The sequence below is a fragment of the Mauremys reevesii genome, linkage group 14 (assembly GCF_016161935.1).
Source record: "Mauremys reevesii isolate NIE-2019 linkage group 14, ASM1616193v1, whole genome shotgun sequence".
Taxonomy (NCBI): domain Eukaryota; kingdom Metazoa; phylum Chordata; order Testudines; family Geoemydidae; genus Mauremys; species Mauremys reevesii.
In genome coordinates this window covers 1,415,305-1,431,524 of record NC_052636.1, presented here as the reverse complement: position 1 = coordinate 1,431,524, position 16,220 = coordinate 1,415,305, and the positions used below count along the sequence as shown (strand labels likewise).

General features: G+C 47.4%; 1 protein-coding gene across 1 annotated transcript in view; it reads right to left on the bottom strand.

Moving 5' to 3' along the window:
* LOC120381414 (zinc finger protein 850-like) overlaps nucleotides 1-16,220 on the bottom strand; it is a 376,174-nt gene that overhangs the window by 62,535 nt on the left and 297,419 nt on the right. Inside the window, exon 14 of the mRNA XM_039499601.1 lies at nucleotides 9-509. Coding sequence (XP_039355535.1) covers nucleotides 9-509 — 501 coding nt within the window. The remainder of the gene's footprint in view (nucleotides 1-8; nucleotides 510-16,220) is intronic.

The window sequence follows — 16,220 nt, the reverse complement described above, 5'->3', positions numbered from 1 at the left end:
TTTCTCACCCGTGTGGATTCCCTGATGTGTGCTCAGGGCAGAGCTGTGATTAAAGCTTTTCCCACACTCAGAGCATGTGTAGGGCATCTCTCCTGTGTGGGTTCTACGATGTGTGATAAGGTTTGAACGCTTACTGAAGCTTTTCCCGCACTCAGCGCATCCATAAGGTTTCTCACCCGTGTGGATTCTCCTATGTGCGCTTAGGGCAGAGTTGTCCTTAAAGCTTTTCCCGCACTCAGAGCACGTGTAGGGCATCTCTCCTGTGTGGATTCTCTGATGTGTGATAAGGTTTGAACGCCGACTGAAGCTTTTCCCGCACTCAGAGCATCCATAAGGTTTCTCACCCGTGTGGATTCCCTGATGTCTGCTCAGGGCAGAGCTGTGCTTAAAGCTTTTCCCGCACTCAGAGCATGTGTAGGGCGTCTCTCCTGTGTGGATTCTACGATGTATGATAAGGTGTGAGCTCCAAGGGAAGATTTTTCCACACTCATGGCATGTGTGGCGTCTCCCTTCCAAGTGGATTCTGTCGCGGGTTATAAGGTCTGAGTGGCTACTGAAGTTTTCCTTTGGCATCTGCTGCGTCTCACAGGCTTTTGCTTTTTCTGGGAGTGCACAACGCCCGGACACATTCCCTTTGGATCTTCCTGATAACGTTCCACGTGGTTCTACTTGCTCAGCATCTTCCTGCTGGAGTTTCTCCTTCTCATTCTCACTCACCATCCCATCACCTGATGGGAGACAGAGCGAATCCAGACACAGGTCACTCCCTGTGCCAGAAAGAAAGGAAATCTCAGAGAGAGGAATGGAAAAAGGGATGAAAAAACCAAAATATGTGTGGGAGAGATCAAACCTCTCAGGAGCTGATTTTCCCCAAACCCTTCCCCAGAGGAGAGAGGAAGGGATCAGTTCTGGGTCTGCATCTCACCAGAACACTCAGGGGAAAGCGAGACCGGGGAGGGACCTGCTGCAAGTTGTCAGTCAGAATAGGAGGGAAGCCATGAGTGACATCTGCCATAATGATTCCACATCTGCAGGGAACAATCCTGAGCTTGGAGAGCTCACAGGGTCTTTGTAGGGCATCCCAAATGTTTCCTGCATTCCTAAACAGTTGTTGAGTTGGTTTAACCAAGTCCTCACCTGTGCAGGCAGCTCTCGGGAGCACTTCTTTCTCAGAGGCCTGGAGGTCCGGGACCCACGGCTCTTCCCCTCGTTCCAGCTGCGAGATCACATCAGGTTTGGAAATTGGAAACCCTACTCCAGGCAAAGAAAAGAAGGGAGGTCAGTGGAATTTGTGGGATACTCGTCACAAAGAATATTCCATGGTTGTAATCCCTGCTCATTTTTAAGCAGTAGAATACCAAGGCCAGCTTCCTTGGCTCAAAGTGGCAGAAGAGTTAGTATTATTATTATAAATCATCCTCTCTGGCAATAAATCCCTTATCAATGGCTGTGGTTGTCAAACTCTCTTTTCTTTATTGTCTTATCTTTATGGTCACCACTTTTACCTTGTTAATCAGTCTGGTTCTCTAATTGTTTCTATCTGCTGTAAAATTCATGTTGCTAGGTGTGAGTAAATTACGTAGTGGGATATAATTGGTTAGAGAATTATGTTAGGCTATGTTAGAATTGTCAAGGATCGGGGGGTAGCTGTGTCAGTTTGTATCCACAAAAACATCAAGGAGTCTGGTGGCACCTTAAAGACTAACAGATTTATTTGGGTATAAGCTTTCGTGGGTAAAACAACCTCACATCTTCAGGTGCATGGAGTGAAAGTTACAGATGCAGGCATTATATACTGACACATGAGGAGGAGGGAGTTACCTCACAAGTGGAGAACCAGTGTTGACAGGGCCAATTCAATCAGGGTGGATGTAGTCCACTCCCAATAATAGATGAGGAGGTGTCAATTCCAAGAGAGGCGAAGCTGCTTCTGTAAGGAGCCAGCCACTCCCAGTCCCTATTGAAGCCCAGATTAATGGTGTTAAATTTGAAAATGAATTTTAGTTCTGCTGTTTCTCTTCGAAGGCTGTTTCTGAAGTTTTGTTGTTCAAGAACAGTGACTTTGAAATCTGTTATAGAATGACCAGGGAGATTGAAGTGTTCACCTACTGGCTTGTGTATGTTACCATTCCTGATGTCCAATGTGTGTCCATTTATTCTTTTACCTAGAGACTGTCCGGTTTGGCCAATGCACATGGCAGAGGGGCACTCCTGGCACATGATGGCATCTATCACATTAGTAGACGTGCAGGTGAATGAGCCCTTGATGGTGTGGCTGATGTGGTTGGGTCCTCTGATGGTGTCGCTAGAGTAGATCTGGGGACAGAGTAGGCAATGAGGTTTGCTACAGAGATTGGTTCCTGGGTTGGTGTTTCTGTGGTGTGGTGTGTAGTTGCTGGTGAGTATTTGCTTCAGGTTCGGGGGTTGTCTGCAAGCGAGGACCTGGCCTGCCTCCCAAGCTCTGTGAGAGTGAGGGATCGTTTTCCAGGATAGCTTGTAGATCGTTGATAATGCACTGGAGAGGGGCTGTATGTGATGGCCAGTGGTGTTGTATTAGGTGGAGCCTTTGTGGGAGGTGTGGGATTTACCTGAATAGGCCTAAGGAGACAATCCCAGGTCAGATATTTCGCACCCTCATTTTGAGAGACTAATGAGGAACCACAAGCGGGTGGAATCCGCCACAGGATTCTGAAAGAAGGAAGTCTGGGGCGGGCTCTAGCAATTAGTTTGCTATGAAGTATCTCAGCAGTTGGATGCATTCATATATTAGAATGATTAATAAATCAGTGATGTAAATCATGAGTATTGAGGCTTGATGCTTAATTATGGACTTCCCAAAGGCCAGGTATGGTTTGGGGCAGCTATTGACATTATTAGAATCAGAGCAAAGGAGCAGATGTGGTATATCGCCATCCTATTACCATAAGGAAGCGGAGAAAATACGTCTCCTAGTGACCAGTTTTTCATTTTGTCAGGTCCCCGAGACAGTGTAAACTGAAGCAGGGCCTCCCGTCTGATGGGCTCCCTTGCGCCTCGATCTTTGTTTCCAATGGTGTCCATAGCTTGTAAGTCCGCACAGTGCAAGCCCCTCTTTACTATACTTCTCTGACTCTAATCGTTACGTGTATTGATCCTTGCCTACGATTTCAACTATAAATCAAGTGAATGTGTGTTTCACCCAATTTCATCTCCTCCAGTAACGGTGAGTAGCCATGTACAAGGGCGAGCTGCACCCCAACACGTCATCTTATCGGTGTAAACACTGTCCAGGCTACACCACCAGCCTGTGACATCATCAACAAAGTGCCCATTTGTGCCTGGGAAGGGGCCCTGCTCTGGGCGGGAGGATGCAGCAAGGACTCAGGGTCGGTGGCCGGGGTCGCTGTGCACAGAGATGGGGAGGTTATACGGGGAGGGGGCTAATGAGTGAGAGTCCTGCAGGATTAAACCCTGATTTCTCTTGCTTAACAGAAGTCACTGGCTGATGGGGTGGGCTCTCTGTGCTAACAGCTATTAGCAGGTCTTTCTTCTCCCAGCCAGCCAGGTAATTGGCATCAACACAAACACTAGCTTTTAACTTCTTAGCTGCTATGGATTTTAGGGCTGGACTTTGTCTTACAGAGATACCACACAAATCCAAAGGGGCTGAGGGTGAGAGCTGGCTTGCTCTCCCCTGCATCCTTAAGAGTTCAGCCATAAAACTGTTCTGCTCTGAAACACCAGTAACCCAATCTGTCCTCAGCCCCTGAAGCACAGACTGCTCACTTACAGATTCAGCATGGAGACATTTCTGTTCCAACACCTTTGTCTTCCCAACACGCTGGCCACACACAGCCACCTGGTTATACGGCTGCTTAACTTTCTTAACAGCTCCTACTCCATCTGAGACCTTTTCAAAGCTGCCCACACTGGATCTCTCAAAAGGAAAGTCAGTGGATCCATTCACAACAGAAAATTTCTGGCTGTTAGGAACTGAAACTTTCTTGATTAAATCACTTTCACACCCTTCAGTTGCAGTGAACTGCTTGCACAGGCTACCATGAGGATTTCTTTCCCTCTGAGCTTTTCTAAGCAGCAATTCACCCCTCTCAGAAATTCTGCTCTCACCCTCTTCACCTAGGGCTTGCTCTAAAGGAACACTTCCCTGAGCAACCACAGACTCTTGCTGGGTCTCACTTACATCCAGAATCACCTCTGGCCCATCAGGCAGATCTCTACACAATCCCCTGTCAGGCAGACTTATAGACTTCCTAGGTAACAGGTTAGAAGCACTCTCCTTTCCCTGGCCTGGAACAAGTTCAGGAATCTTTTCCTTCTTGCTACAAGTTGTCAAACTGTCAGTAGGTAACACAATTAAATCACCTTCATGCTCTCCTTGTGCCCTGGCTGGGGTATCACCCTGATCAGACAGCGTTGCTACACCCTTTTCCAACCACACATTAGCAACTGGCAAACTACAAGCACCAGAATCGTCTGGTCTCTGGGATTTTGCTATGGCACTAACTGGATGCAACCTAGTCACAGAGCCATTCCCCCCAGCAGACACAAACTTAGGACCATTCCCTTCCTGGGCCTTAGCTGTATTTACAACCAACTCCGAGACAACTGAATTACCCTCAACCATCACAGGCTGAAAGGCACCTTCTGTCTGCTCCACAGACACAGAAAAGCCGGAGACACATTGTCCTTCCCCAGACACACAGCTTGGGATCTCATTTCCCTTGTCCCAGCACACAGGGCTGTTCACAGACAACTGCTTGGAGACTGGGGTAACTTCCTCCATAGGCAAGTCAATACCCCTGACAGACACAGGCACATTTCCTTCACTGTCACATTTCTCCACACAGGACACAGGTAAGGGACAGGGACACTCCTCTTCCACTATCCCTCCCTTCCCAAACTGCTGTCTAGACAAAGCCATCAGCTCACAAGGCTGCCTAGGCTCCTCCAAACTTTCCCTACCAGGCACATGGCCACTCCCAATGGATAAGCTGCTGCTTTTTTCACTACACTGAGCTACTTCCAGCAAATCACAGTTACCCATTTCAGGTTCACTTCTACAAGCTGCACTAGCCACCAATCCATCACCTATCACAAATTTACCCTCTCCTTCCTCAGTTAGGGCTTTAACCTGACCATCTACTTTAATTTGCTCCTGAGAAACATTTTCCTCACCAATGAGATCTTTCTGCTCTTGATCTAACTCCAGATTCACTTCTGGGACATTAGACAGACATTCAGAAACTCCACTCACAGACACACAGCTTTTTGGCACAGACAAACCTTTGGAGCAACCCACCTCAGGCAAATCATTGCTCATAATAGATACAGGTTTAAGATCATTCCTCTCCTGTGACTGGCTACCTGGACTGAACAAAGCTTTAACATTTTCTCCAATTAAAAGATCTTTAGGCCATAACTTCCTGACGCCAGCTATCACTGCATGCTGAGCCCCATTCCACTCAAGGTGGATTCTGGCTAAAGGCACACGGACCGTAAACTCATAGAGGATCACAACACTCACACTCTGATTTGATAAATAATCTTCCTCTTTGACCAGATCTGCTTTAACAAGAGTGATGTTAGAAGCCATAATTTGCCCTAAACAGCTTTTTCCATTGACTTTTACACTCTCTATGAATTTTCCATTACCACTCCCATACATAGCACTGGCACAATTTATGGGGCCACCCTCTACTGAACCCACAGTAACAGCATTGACATAAAAGGTGGCACTGTTGGGGTACATTTGGTTACCCCCAGACAACTGTTCAGAGTTATACAACATACCAACATTGTTACAAACTGGCCTTTCAAGAGGATACAGTCTCTGCCGTTCTTCCATTGCTTTTTTGACTTGGAGCTGAAGTCTGGCAGTTTCTTGTTGCATCTTGTGAGTCTCCTGTTGCATCTGTCGAGGTTTCTCCTCGGCAGCCAGCAGCTCCAGACGCCTCTTACGAGCTTTTTCTTCTCTCTCAGCAGCCTCTTTTTCTCTCTCAGCAGCCTCCTTCTCCAGCTGGGCCAAGGCTTGCGTCTCTTCCATTCGAATTTCTGCCAGTTTTTGCTCATATTCAAACCGCAGGCTGTCTCTCAAGGCTTGCAGTTTCCTTGCTTTTCCTGATGCTTTCTGTCTCATGGTCACTGATCTTTAACCAACCAAACTCTCAAACCCAAAATTCGAATTTGGATAGCGTGGGGTTCTGACCCAAAGCTTAATTGACCTTGTTCTGTGGATCCAAGCACGACTACGCCACTGTGACGGTGCGGTTCTGGCGGGACCCAACTGAGAGTGCCAATTCAGGACCAATTGCTCAAACAGGGCAGTCATAGCCCTAGGCTGGGGTTTTTCCACCTCTAAGGCAAACCAAACCAGCCAGACAAAAAGGACTTCGGTCTCACCCCACTGGCTAACCACAAGTCACACAAGCAATTTCCTTAGACACCCCAGTTTCCCAGTATCACCACCAGTCCCACTCGTCCTGGGGATGAATGGTTATGAAAACCAACACCCCAATAAAAGAAAAAGGTTCTCTCGATCCCAAAGGACCAAGCCCCAGACCCAGGTCAATATACACATCAGATCTTACCCACAAATCACGCTGTTGCCAATCCTTTAGAATCTAAAATCTAAAGGTTTATTTACAAAGGGAAAAAGGTAGAGAAGAGAGGTAGAATTGGTTAAATGGAATCAATTACATACAGTAATGGCAAAGTTCTTAGTTCAGGCTTGCAGCAGTGATGGCATAAACTGCAGGTTCAAATCAAGTCTCTGGAGAACATCCCCCGCTGGGATGGGTCATTCAGTCCCTTGTGCAGAGCTTCAGCATGTAGCAAAATCCCTCCAGAGGTAGAAGCAGGATTGAAGACAAGATGGAGATGAGGCATTAGCCTTATATAGGCTTTTCCAGGTGCAAGAACCTCTTTGTCCTTTCTGTGGAACATTACAGCAAAATGGAGTCTGGAGTCACATGGGCCAGTCTCTGCATACTTTGCTGAGTCACGAGGCGTGTCTGCCTTCTCTCCATGGGTCAGTTGTGTAGCTGATGGTCCTTAATGGGCCATCCAGCAGGCTAGGCAGGGCTAACACCAATTTGTCTGGGATGTTTCCCAGAAGCACAGCACCAACTGCAGTTTCAAATCAAGTCTCTGGAGAACATCCCCCGCTGGGATGGGTCCTCAGTCCCTTGTGCAGAGCTTCAGCATGTAGCAAAGTCCCTCCAGAGGTAGAAGCAGGATTGAAGACAAGATGGAGATGAGGCATTATTCGCTCTCCTATCGAAAGAGGAGCTCATCTGACTGTCACACAAGCCAGGCATGAGTCACACACCTATTCACTCAATTTAGAATTCTACAGGCAGCATATTTTCCTCTTACACTGAGGAAAAGGCATGAAAGCTACAGTGATTAATGTAGTTATTAATGTAGCCAGTAAGGATACATTCGATGCAGTTTTTAAATGACTGATGGCACCAAAAAGGCACATGTCCAAAAATTATACTAGTGGGTGGGAGATGAAGCAAAAAAAGGGGGCAAGAACATAACGTAAGAACATAAGAAAGGCCGTACCGGGTCAGACCAAAGGTCCATCTAGCCCAGTATCTGTCTACCGACAGTGGCCAATGCCAGGTGCCCCAGAGGGAGTGAACCTAACAGGCAATGATCAAGTGATCTCTCTCCTGCCATCCATCTCCATCCTCTGACAAACAGAGGCCAGGGACACCATTCTTACCCATCCTGGCTAATAGCCATTTATGGACTTAGCCACCATGAATTTATCCAGTCCCCTTTTAAACATTGTTATAGTCCTAGCCATCACAATCTCCTCAGGTAAGGAGTTCCACAAGTTGACTGTGCGCTGCGTGAAGAAGAACTTCCTTTTATTTGTTTTAAACCTGCTGCCTATTAATTTCATTTGGTGACCCCTAGTTCTTGTATTATGGGAATAAGTAAATAACTTTTCCTTATCCACTTTCTCAACATCACTCATGATTTTATATACCTCTATCATGTCCCCCCTTAGTCTTCTCTTTTCCAAACTGAAGAGTCCTAGCCTCTTTAATCTTTCCTCATATGGGACCCTCTCTAAACCCCTAATCATTTTAGTTGCTCTTTTCTGAACCTTTTCTAGTGCTAGAATATCTTTTTTGAGGTGAGGAGACCACATCTGTACACAGTATTCGAGATGTGGGCGTACCATGGATTTATATAAGGGCAATAATATATTCTCAGTCTTATTCTCTATCCCTTTTAATGATTCCTAACATCCTGTTTGCTTTTTGACCGCCTCTGCACACTGCGTGGACATCTTTAGAGAACTATCCACGATAACACCCAGATCTTGGTCCTGACTCGTTGTAGCTAAATTAGCCCCCATCATGTTGTATGTATAGTTGGGGTTATTTTTTCCAATGTGCATTACTTTACATTTATCCACATTAAATTTCATTTGCCATTTTGTTGCCCAATCACTTAATTTTGTGAGATCTTTTTGAAGTTCTTCACAATCTGCTTTGGTCTTAACTATCTTGAGTAGTTTAGTATCATCTGCAAACTTTGCCACCTCACTGTTTACCCCTTTCTCCAGATCATTTATGAATAAATTGAATAGAATTGGTCCCAGGACTGACCCTTGGGGAACACCACTAGTTACCCCTCTCCATTCTGAGAATTTACCATTAATTCCTACCCTTTGTTCCCTGTCCTTTAACCAGTTCTCAATCCATGAAAGGACCTTTCCTTTTATCCCATGACAGCTTAATTTACGTAAGAGCCTTGGTGAGGGACCTTGTCAAAGGCTTTCTGGAAATCTAAGTACACTATGTCCACCGGATCCCCCTTGTCCACATGTTTGTTGACCCCTTCAAAGAACTCTAATAGATTAGTAAGACACGATTTCCCTTTACAGAAACCATGTTGACTATTGCTCAAGAGTTTATGTTTTTCTATGTCTGACAATTTTATTCTTTACTATTGTTTCAACTAATTTGCCCAGTACCGACGTTAGACTTACCGGTCTGTAATGGCTGGGATCACCCCTAGAGCCCTTTTTAAATATTGGCGTTACATTAGCTAACTTCCAGTCATTGGGTACCGAAGCCGATTTAAAGGACAGGTTACAAACCTTAGTTAATAGTTCCGCAACTTCACATTTGAGTTCTTTCAGAACTCTTGGGTGAATGCCATCTGGTCCCAGTGACTTGTTAATGTTGAGTTTATCAATTAATTCCAAAACCTCCTCTAGTGACACTTCAGTCTGTGACAGTTCCTCAGATTTGTCACCTACAAAAGCCAGCTCAGGTGTGGGAATCTCCCTAACATCCTCAGCCGTGAAGACTGAAGCAAAGAATCCATTTAGTTTCTCCACAATGACTTTATCATCTTTAAGCGCTCCTTTTGTATTTTCATCATCAAGGGGCCCCACTGGTTGTTTAGCAGGCTTCCTGCTTCTGATGTACTTAAAAAACATTTTGTTATTACCTTTGGAGTTTTTGGCTAGCCGTTCTTCAAACTCCTCTTTGGCTTTTCTTATTACACTCTTGCACTTAAGTTGGCAGTGTTTGTGCTCCTTTCTATTTGCCTCACTAGGATTTGACTTCCACTTTTTAAAGGAAGTCTTTTTATCTCTCACTGCTTCTTTTACATGGTTGTTAAGCCACGGTGGCTCTTTTTTAGTTCTTTTACTGTTTTTCTTAATTTGGGGTATACATTGAAGTTGGGCCTCTATTATGGTGTCTTTAAAAAGGGCCCACGCAACTTGCAGGGATTTCACTTTAGTCACTGTACCTTTTAACTTTTGTGTAACTAACCCCCTCATTTTTGTATAGTTCCCCCTTTTGAAATTAAAGGCCACAGTGTTGGGCAGTTGAGATGTTCTTCCCACCACAGGGATGTTGAATGCTATTGTATTATGATCACTATTTCCAAGCGGTCCTGCTATAGTTACCTCTTGGACCAGCTCCTGCGCTCCACTCAGAATTAAATCTAGAGTCGCCTCTCCCCTTGAGGGTTCCCGTACCAGCTGCTCCATGAAGCAGTCATTTAAAGGAAACTTGTCAAAACTTGGATGATGAATAAAGGTATAAAGTTATTACTGCTCAGGTTCTTCAGAGACCCCACAGCTTCTAATAACCCAGGGGACAGGACTCCTTACCCAGCGAGGTCACATTCTCGTAGTTCTCCTGCATGACATCCCTGTAGAGGGCTCTCTGAGCGGGATCCAGCAGAGCCCCCTCTTCCCTGGAGAAATACACAGCCACCTCCTCGAAGGTCACCGGCCCCTGAAAGAGCAAGAGCCCAACACTCAGTACCTGCTGCCCCACTCACAGCCCCACTATTCATGGAACAGCAGCACCAGGTAAATGGAGGCTCCGGGAAGCCCATGTTAACAGAGTCCCACCCCACTTCGCTTAGAGCAGCCAGGAGGCATCAGAGGGTAGAAAGAGAGAATCTTTGTGTCTCCCAGCTCACAGACGGAGGCAGGGTCGGCACATTTATCACATACCCACTAGCCAGAGTTTGATACAGGAGATGGGGCTGGCTCTGGACCCTGCTGGTGGCTCCCTGGTAGGAATCCCAACACTCTCCAAATAAAATATATGGAAGAAAGGGGAAGTCAATAGTAAAGACTAGAAGTTAGAAGGTCAGAATTGTAGGAAATTGGTAAGGGAAGGTATCTAGAGTGACCAGATCACAAGCCTGCAATATCGCGACACATTGGGGTGCCATCAGCCCCGCCAATAGTCCAACCCCCACTCCTCCCAGGCTCCCCTACTCTGCCCCAGGCTCCGCCCCGTTCAGTCCTCCCTCCCCATGTGCCTTTCCTCATCCCCAGCCTGCTGCTGGCTTGCTGCATCCCTCCTCAGTCCCCACCCACCCCTCTCCTCTTCACCCCCGCCTGCCACTCTCCTTTTCACCCCCCCGCCACTCACCGATGGTGCCAACTTCCCGTCTGCCGGGTGGGTGCTCACCTGCCCCAGCACGACTCTCACCCCCCCTCATTCCACCCCCTCCCCCCGAGTCCCCACCCCTGCCCTGCCTCCTCTCCGCCTCCTCCCCCGAGCGTGCTGCATCCCTGCTCCTCCCCCTCCCTCCCGGAAAGTCCAACCCACACCAAACAGCTGTTAGGCAGCGGGAAGTACCGGGAGGGAGGGGGAGGAGCGGGGACGCGGCCTGCTGGGGGAGGGAGAAGGAGGCAAGGAGTGGGGAACTCGCCGCCTCCTTATCTGATTATTGGGACAATTGGTGTCCCGATCATACATCAATCGGGACGCGGGACAAAGGGTTAAATATCAGGACAGTCCCGATTTTATCGGGACATCTGGTCACCCTAAAGCCATCAGAAATCAATGATCAATCAGTGAAAATAAGAAGCAAGTTTTTAAAAGTATATTAAGTACAAAATTAATCCTAACAATGGTAGTGGTAAATTACTAGATGGAAATGGCAGAATTATCAAAAACAATGCAGAAGAGGTAAAAGTGTTCAATAAATATTGCTCTCCTGGATTTGGAGAAAAACAGATGAAGTAACTCATATCATAAGGTGTTGACGAAGACACACTTTCCATTCCAACATTAGCTCATGAGGACGTTAAACAGCAGCTATTAAGGTTATACGTGTTTAAATCAGCGGGTCCAGATAACAAGAGTTTTCAAAGACCTGGTGGAGGAGCGTGGTGGACTGTTAATTATAATTTTAATTAGGACTTGGAACGCTGGGGAAATTCCATAAGACTGGAATAAAACTAATGCTGTGCCAATATTTAATACGTGTAAAAGAGGTGACCCAGCTAATTACAAGAGTGCAACAGCCGATACTGGATTTCATTAATAAAGAATTTAAGGAGGGTAATATAATTAGTGCCCATTAACAAAGGTTTAGACACAATAGATTCTGTAAAACTAACTGGATATCCTTACTGGGTGAGATCAAAAGTTTGGTTGCAACGAATAGTATTGATGTAATATACCTAGACTTCGATAAGGCATATGACTTGGTTCAGCAGAATAATTTTGACTAGAAAACTAGCAAGATACAAAATACACAGGGCATATATTAAATAGGTTAAAAACTGGGATTGTAAATGGGGAACCATGGTCGAGTGGATTTCTTTCTAGGGGCTTCCCACAAGGATTGGTTCTTGGCCCTGTGCTATTTAACATTCTTATCAATGACCTGCAAGAGGATATAAAATAATCACTGATAAAGCTTGCAGTTGCCACAAAGATTGGGGGTGGTGGTAACTAATGAAGTGTCAGTAGATTCCGGCTCCAGCACTGGAAGCCTGGGAAGTTTTCCCAGCCCTGGCTGAGGGGTTATTTCCTCTTCCACGAAGTTCCACTCCTATTCTTTAAATGTAGGCCCCAGATTACACAAGTCTCAGCAGGTTTGTCACATCCTGTCCCCTCCCTTTCCCCACCCTAGATAGTTCCTGCCTCCCACCACCTCGAACAGCTCCCACCCTCCTATGCATTTACTGCTCCTCTCCCTCCAAGCAGAACCCACCACCAGCTCCCTGATAATCCCTTACCTGAGCCAGCTCCATTGCAGCCATTTCCTTCCCCCTGGGAGGAGGGGATGATCTGGAGCGAAATGTGGACGTTATTCTGTAACCTGCCAGGGCGAGAAGGGAAAGGTGAGAAAATTCAGGTGGGGTTTTTGTCCGTTCCACAAGCTGATTCCCCCAGGATGTTTCCCTGCTAATGGACATTCCAGGTACTGCCACAATGTGAAGCACAGAGTGACCTTATTCCAGTACAGGCCTAGCCCCCTCCCACCAGGGTGTAACCCTCTGAGACAGGGTGAAACCCACCAGTAGCAGAGTCTCTCTGTTACACTTATCCAGATTGCGGACGATACCAAGCTGGGAGGGGTTGCAAGTGCTTTGGAGGATAGGATTAAAATTGAAAATGCTCTGGACAAACTGGAGAAATGGTCTGAAGTAAATAGGATGAAATTCAATAAGGACAAATCCCAAGTACGTCACTTAGGAAGGAACAAGCAGTCGCACACATACAAAATGGGAAATGGCTGCCTAGGAAGGAGAACTGCGGAAAGGGATTGGGGGGGTCACAGTGGATCACAAACTAAATATGAGTCAACAGAGTTACACCGTTGCAAAACAAGCGAACATCATTCTGGGCTGTATCAGCAGTAGTGTTGTAAGCAAGACACGAGGAGTAATTCTTCCGCTTTACTGCGCACTGATTAGGTCTCAACTGGAGCAGTGTGTCCAGTTCTGGGCAGCACATTTCAGGAAAGATGTGGACAAATTGGAGAAAGTCCAGAGAAGAGCAACAAAAATGATGAATGGTCTAGAAAACAAGACCTCTGAGGGAAGATTGAAAAAATTGTGTTTGTTTAGTCTGGAGAAGAGAAGACTAAGGGCAGGTCTACACTACGGTGGGGATCGATGTTGTGAGATTGAGCTATCGGGGGTCGATTTATCGTGTCTAGTCTAGACACGATAAATAGATCCCCGAGCACTCTCCTGTCGACTCCTGTACTCCATCGCCGCGAGAGATACAGGCGGAGTCAATGGGGGAGCGGCAGCAGTCGACTCACCGCCGGGAAGACGCCGCGATAAGTCGATCTCAGTACATCCACTTCAGCTACGCTATTGTCGTAGCTGAAGTTGTGTATCTTAGATCGATCCCCACCCAGTATAGACCAGGGCTGAGAGGGAACACGATCACTGTTTTCAAGTACATAAAAGGTTGTTACAAGGAGGAGGGAGAAAAATTGTTCTTCTTAACCTCGGAGGACAGGACAAAAAGCAATGGGCTTAAATTGCAGCGAGTGCAGTTTATGTCAGTCATTAGGGAAAAACTTCCTGTCAGGGTGGCTAAGCACTGGAATAAATTGCCTGGGGAGATTGTAGAATCTCCATCGTTGGGGATCTTTAAGAGCAGGCTGGACAAACACCTCTCAGGGATGGTCCAGATAATACTGAGTCCTGCCTTGAGTGCAGGGGACCGGACTAGCTACCTCTCGAGGTCCCTTCCAGTTCTGTGATTCTATAAAGCAAAGGCCAGAGAAGAGCAGAATCAAAGGAGTCACTCTGGGGAGTCTCCCTGTCACTGTCCCCAAGGCAGCTCTCTCAGGTTTACAAAGTTGTTGGATGCTCCAGCCTTTATCCAGTCTCTCCTGGCAGTGCCCCTGTCCTGGGCTGGGCCTAGTTTTAGCTTTTGGGAAGTGTGACCCCGGGGGCGCTGAGACGGGACCTTCTTGCCGCAGCACACCTTGTTCCTTTCTGTGGCTCCCCAGCGAGTCCCAATGAGTAGATACTCCTGATACAGACTGTGAACATAAGAACGTCCCACTGCGTCAGAGCAATGGTCCATCTAGCTCAGCGGCCAGTGCCAGGTGCTTCAGAGGGAACGAACAGAACAGGGAACCATCAAGTGATCCGTCCCCTGTCGCCCATTCCCAGCTTCTGGCAAACAGAGGCCAGAGACACCATCCCTGCCCAGCCCGCCTGTGACACTGGCAGATGAGGTGTTAGCTCGTGCAAAGCTCCCAAGTCTTAACTGAACATGGACAAACGCACGGCTGGAATCAGTCTGGCTCCCCTGGGTTAGTCTTGTTAAAACAGGAATTAGAATTATAACAATGTGTTTAGTGTTTAGACTTTACTGAATGCTTGTGAGTTGCTGCCTGGGTTAATATCTGACTAGTTGCATTGTGAGGCTCTGTAAATCACCAGACAGGACACAGACTTTACCTAGGTGAAGTGCTGACTGGCAACCGAACGCATTACACCCTGCCTGGCAGGAAAGGTCCATCCACACCAGATAGACTATTATGGGATGTTAAATAAGACAAATGACTGTTGTTGTGCTCTTGACTTCCCATAGCTGAGTTCCCAGCAGCTCAGAGCACATGGCAGGAAGGGATTAAAAACCCCATATGGAAGGAATTTATTATCTGTCTGCTGCTTGGATGCTGGGGGGCAAAGTTTCAAAGGGGGAGCAGGCTGAAACTTGCACTCGAGACCCAGTAAACTCTGAAGGGGACTGAGATGCTCCCAGAAGTAAGAGGGGCCCATATCCTGTTGGGTGGTGTCCACATTTACTCCCCCCCCCCCCCCCGCCATTTCTTTCTTTCATTCCTTTATTTACCCTTGTTTGCCGACAGTCGGCTCTTTTGCTGTTTCACCTGGTGCCCTGAGAGAGGAAGAAAGTGCCCCGAGGCCTCAGCCAGGGGGTTGAGCCCTGACACACTAGACGGACGTGCCCCGTAGCACCCCTGGGGCAGGGGCCAATAGGACTCTCAGAGCTGCACCCCAGAAGGCCTGAGGCCCAGCAGCTGGGCACCAGTTTGAGGGGCTGGATGGCCTCTCCCTGGGGGCTGCCAGCAGCCTGGCACATGGAGTAGACACGGGGTGGCCTGGGGAGCAGGAAGCGGGGCAGCGTCCCAGACAGCACAGCGAGAAGGCAAATGGAGAGGGGACGAGGGGCACCGCAGTGAACTCAGCACCCGTCCTGAAGGCCATTGGCAGAAAGTCGCCCTCTCCCTGGCCTAGGGGGGTCAGACAGTGACACAGATCCCTTGGCAAAGTGTCCCTTAGTCTTTGCCATATCCCCATCGTGACGTAGCTCCTGTCGGGGAGCTCTGCTGAGGCCAGTGGCATTATGATCAGAAGGTGACACTCTGACACATGAGCAGAGACACACGGGGGAGGGTGGAGGATGAGGTAACATGGAGGCTACCAGGGTTGAACATGGCCCTACAGAGTGTGAGGAGCAAACTCCCTCTCAGCGTCTCCTCTCCCACCTCCCAGCATCAGTAACTCTGATCAATCCTTCCCTGAAAGCTAAATACCCCAATATGTGAGACAGTATCAGCAAGACCAGAGTCAGCAGATGCTTTAGTGGCTGCAGAGCCAACCCCCTCGCCTAGCTGAGGGGAGTGAAGATCTGCAGTAAACGCAGGGCTGAGGCTGGGGGAGGGGGACACAGCTAATGTGGGACTGGGAACCAAGAGGCCAGAGCCCGTGAAGGGCTGGGAGCAGAAGTCCTCAGCACTGCGTAGAGGAACTTCTGTTTATTTTCCCCATTTACCATCCTGCCATGTATTTAGGAACTTTTCATTCCCATTTAAACACACTGGAGCTAAGCTGTGTTGATACATTTCCATTTGAAATGGTACAGTTTTAATTAGGTGCTTAATCAGATGCTTTTGCACCAGAAAGCAATCCGTGATTGACAGGCATTCATTAA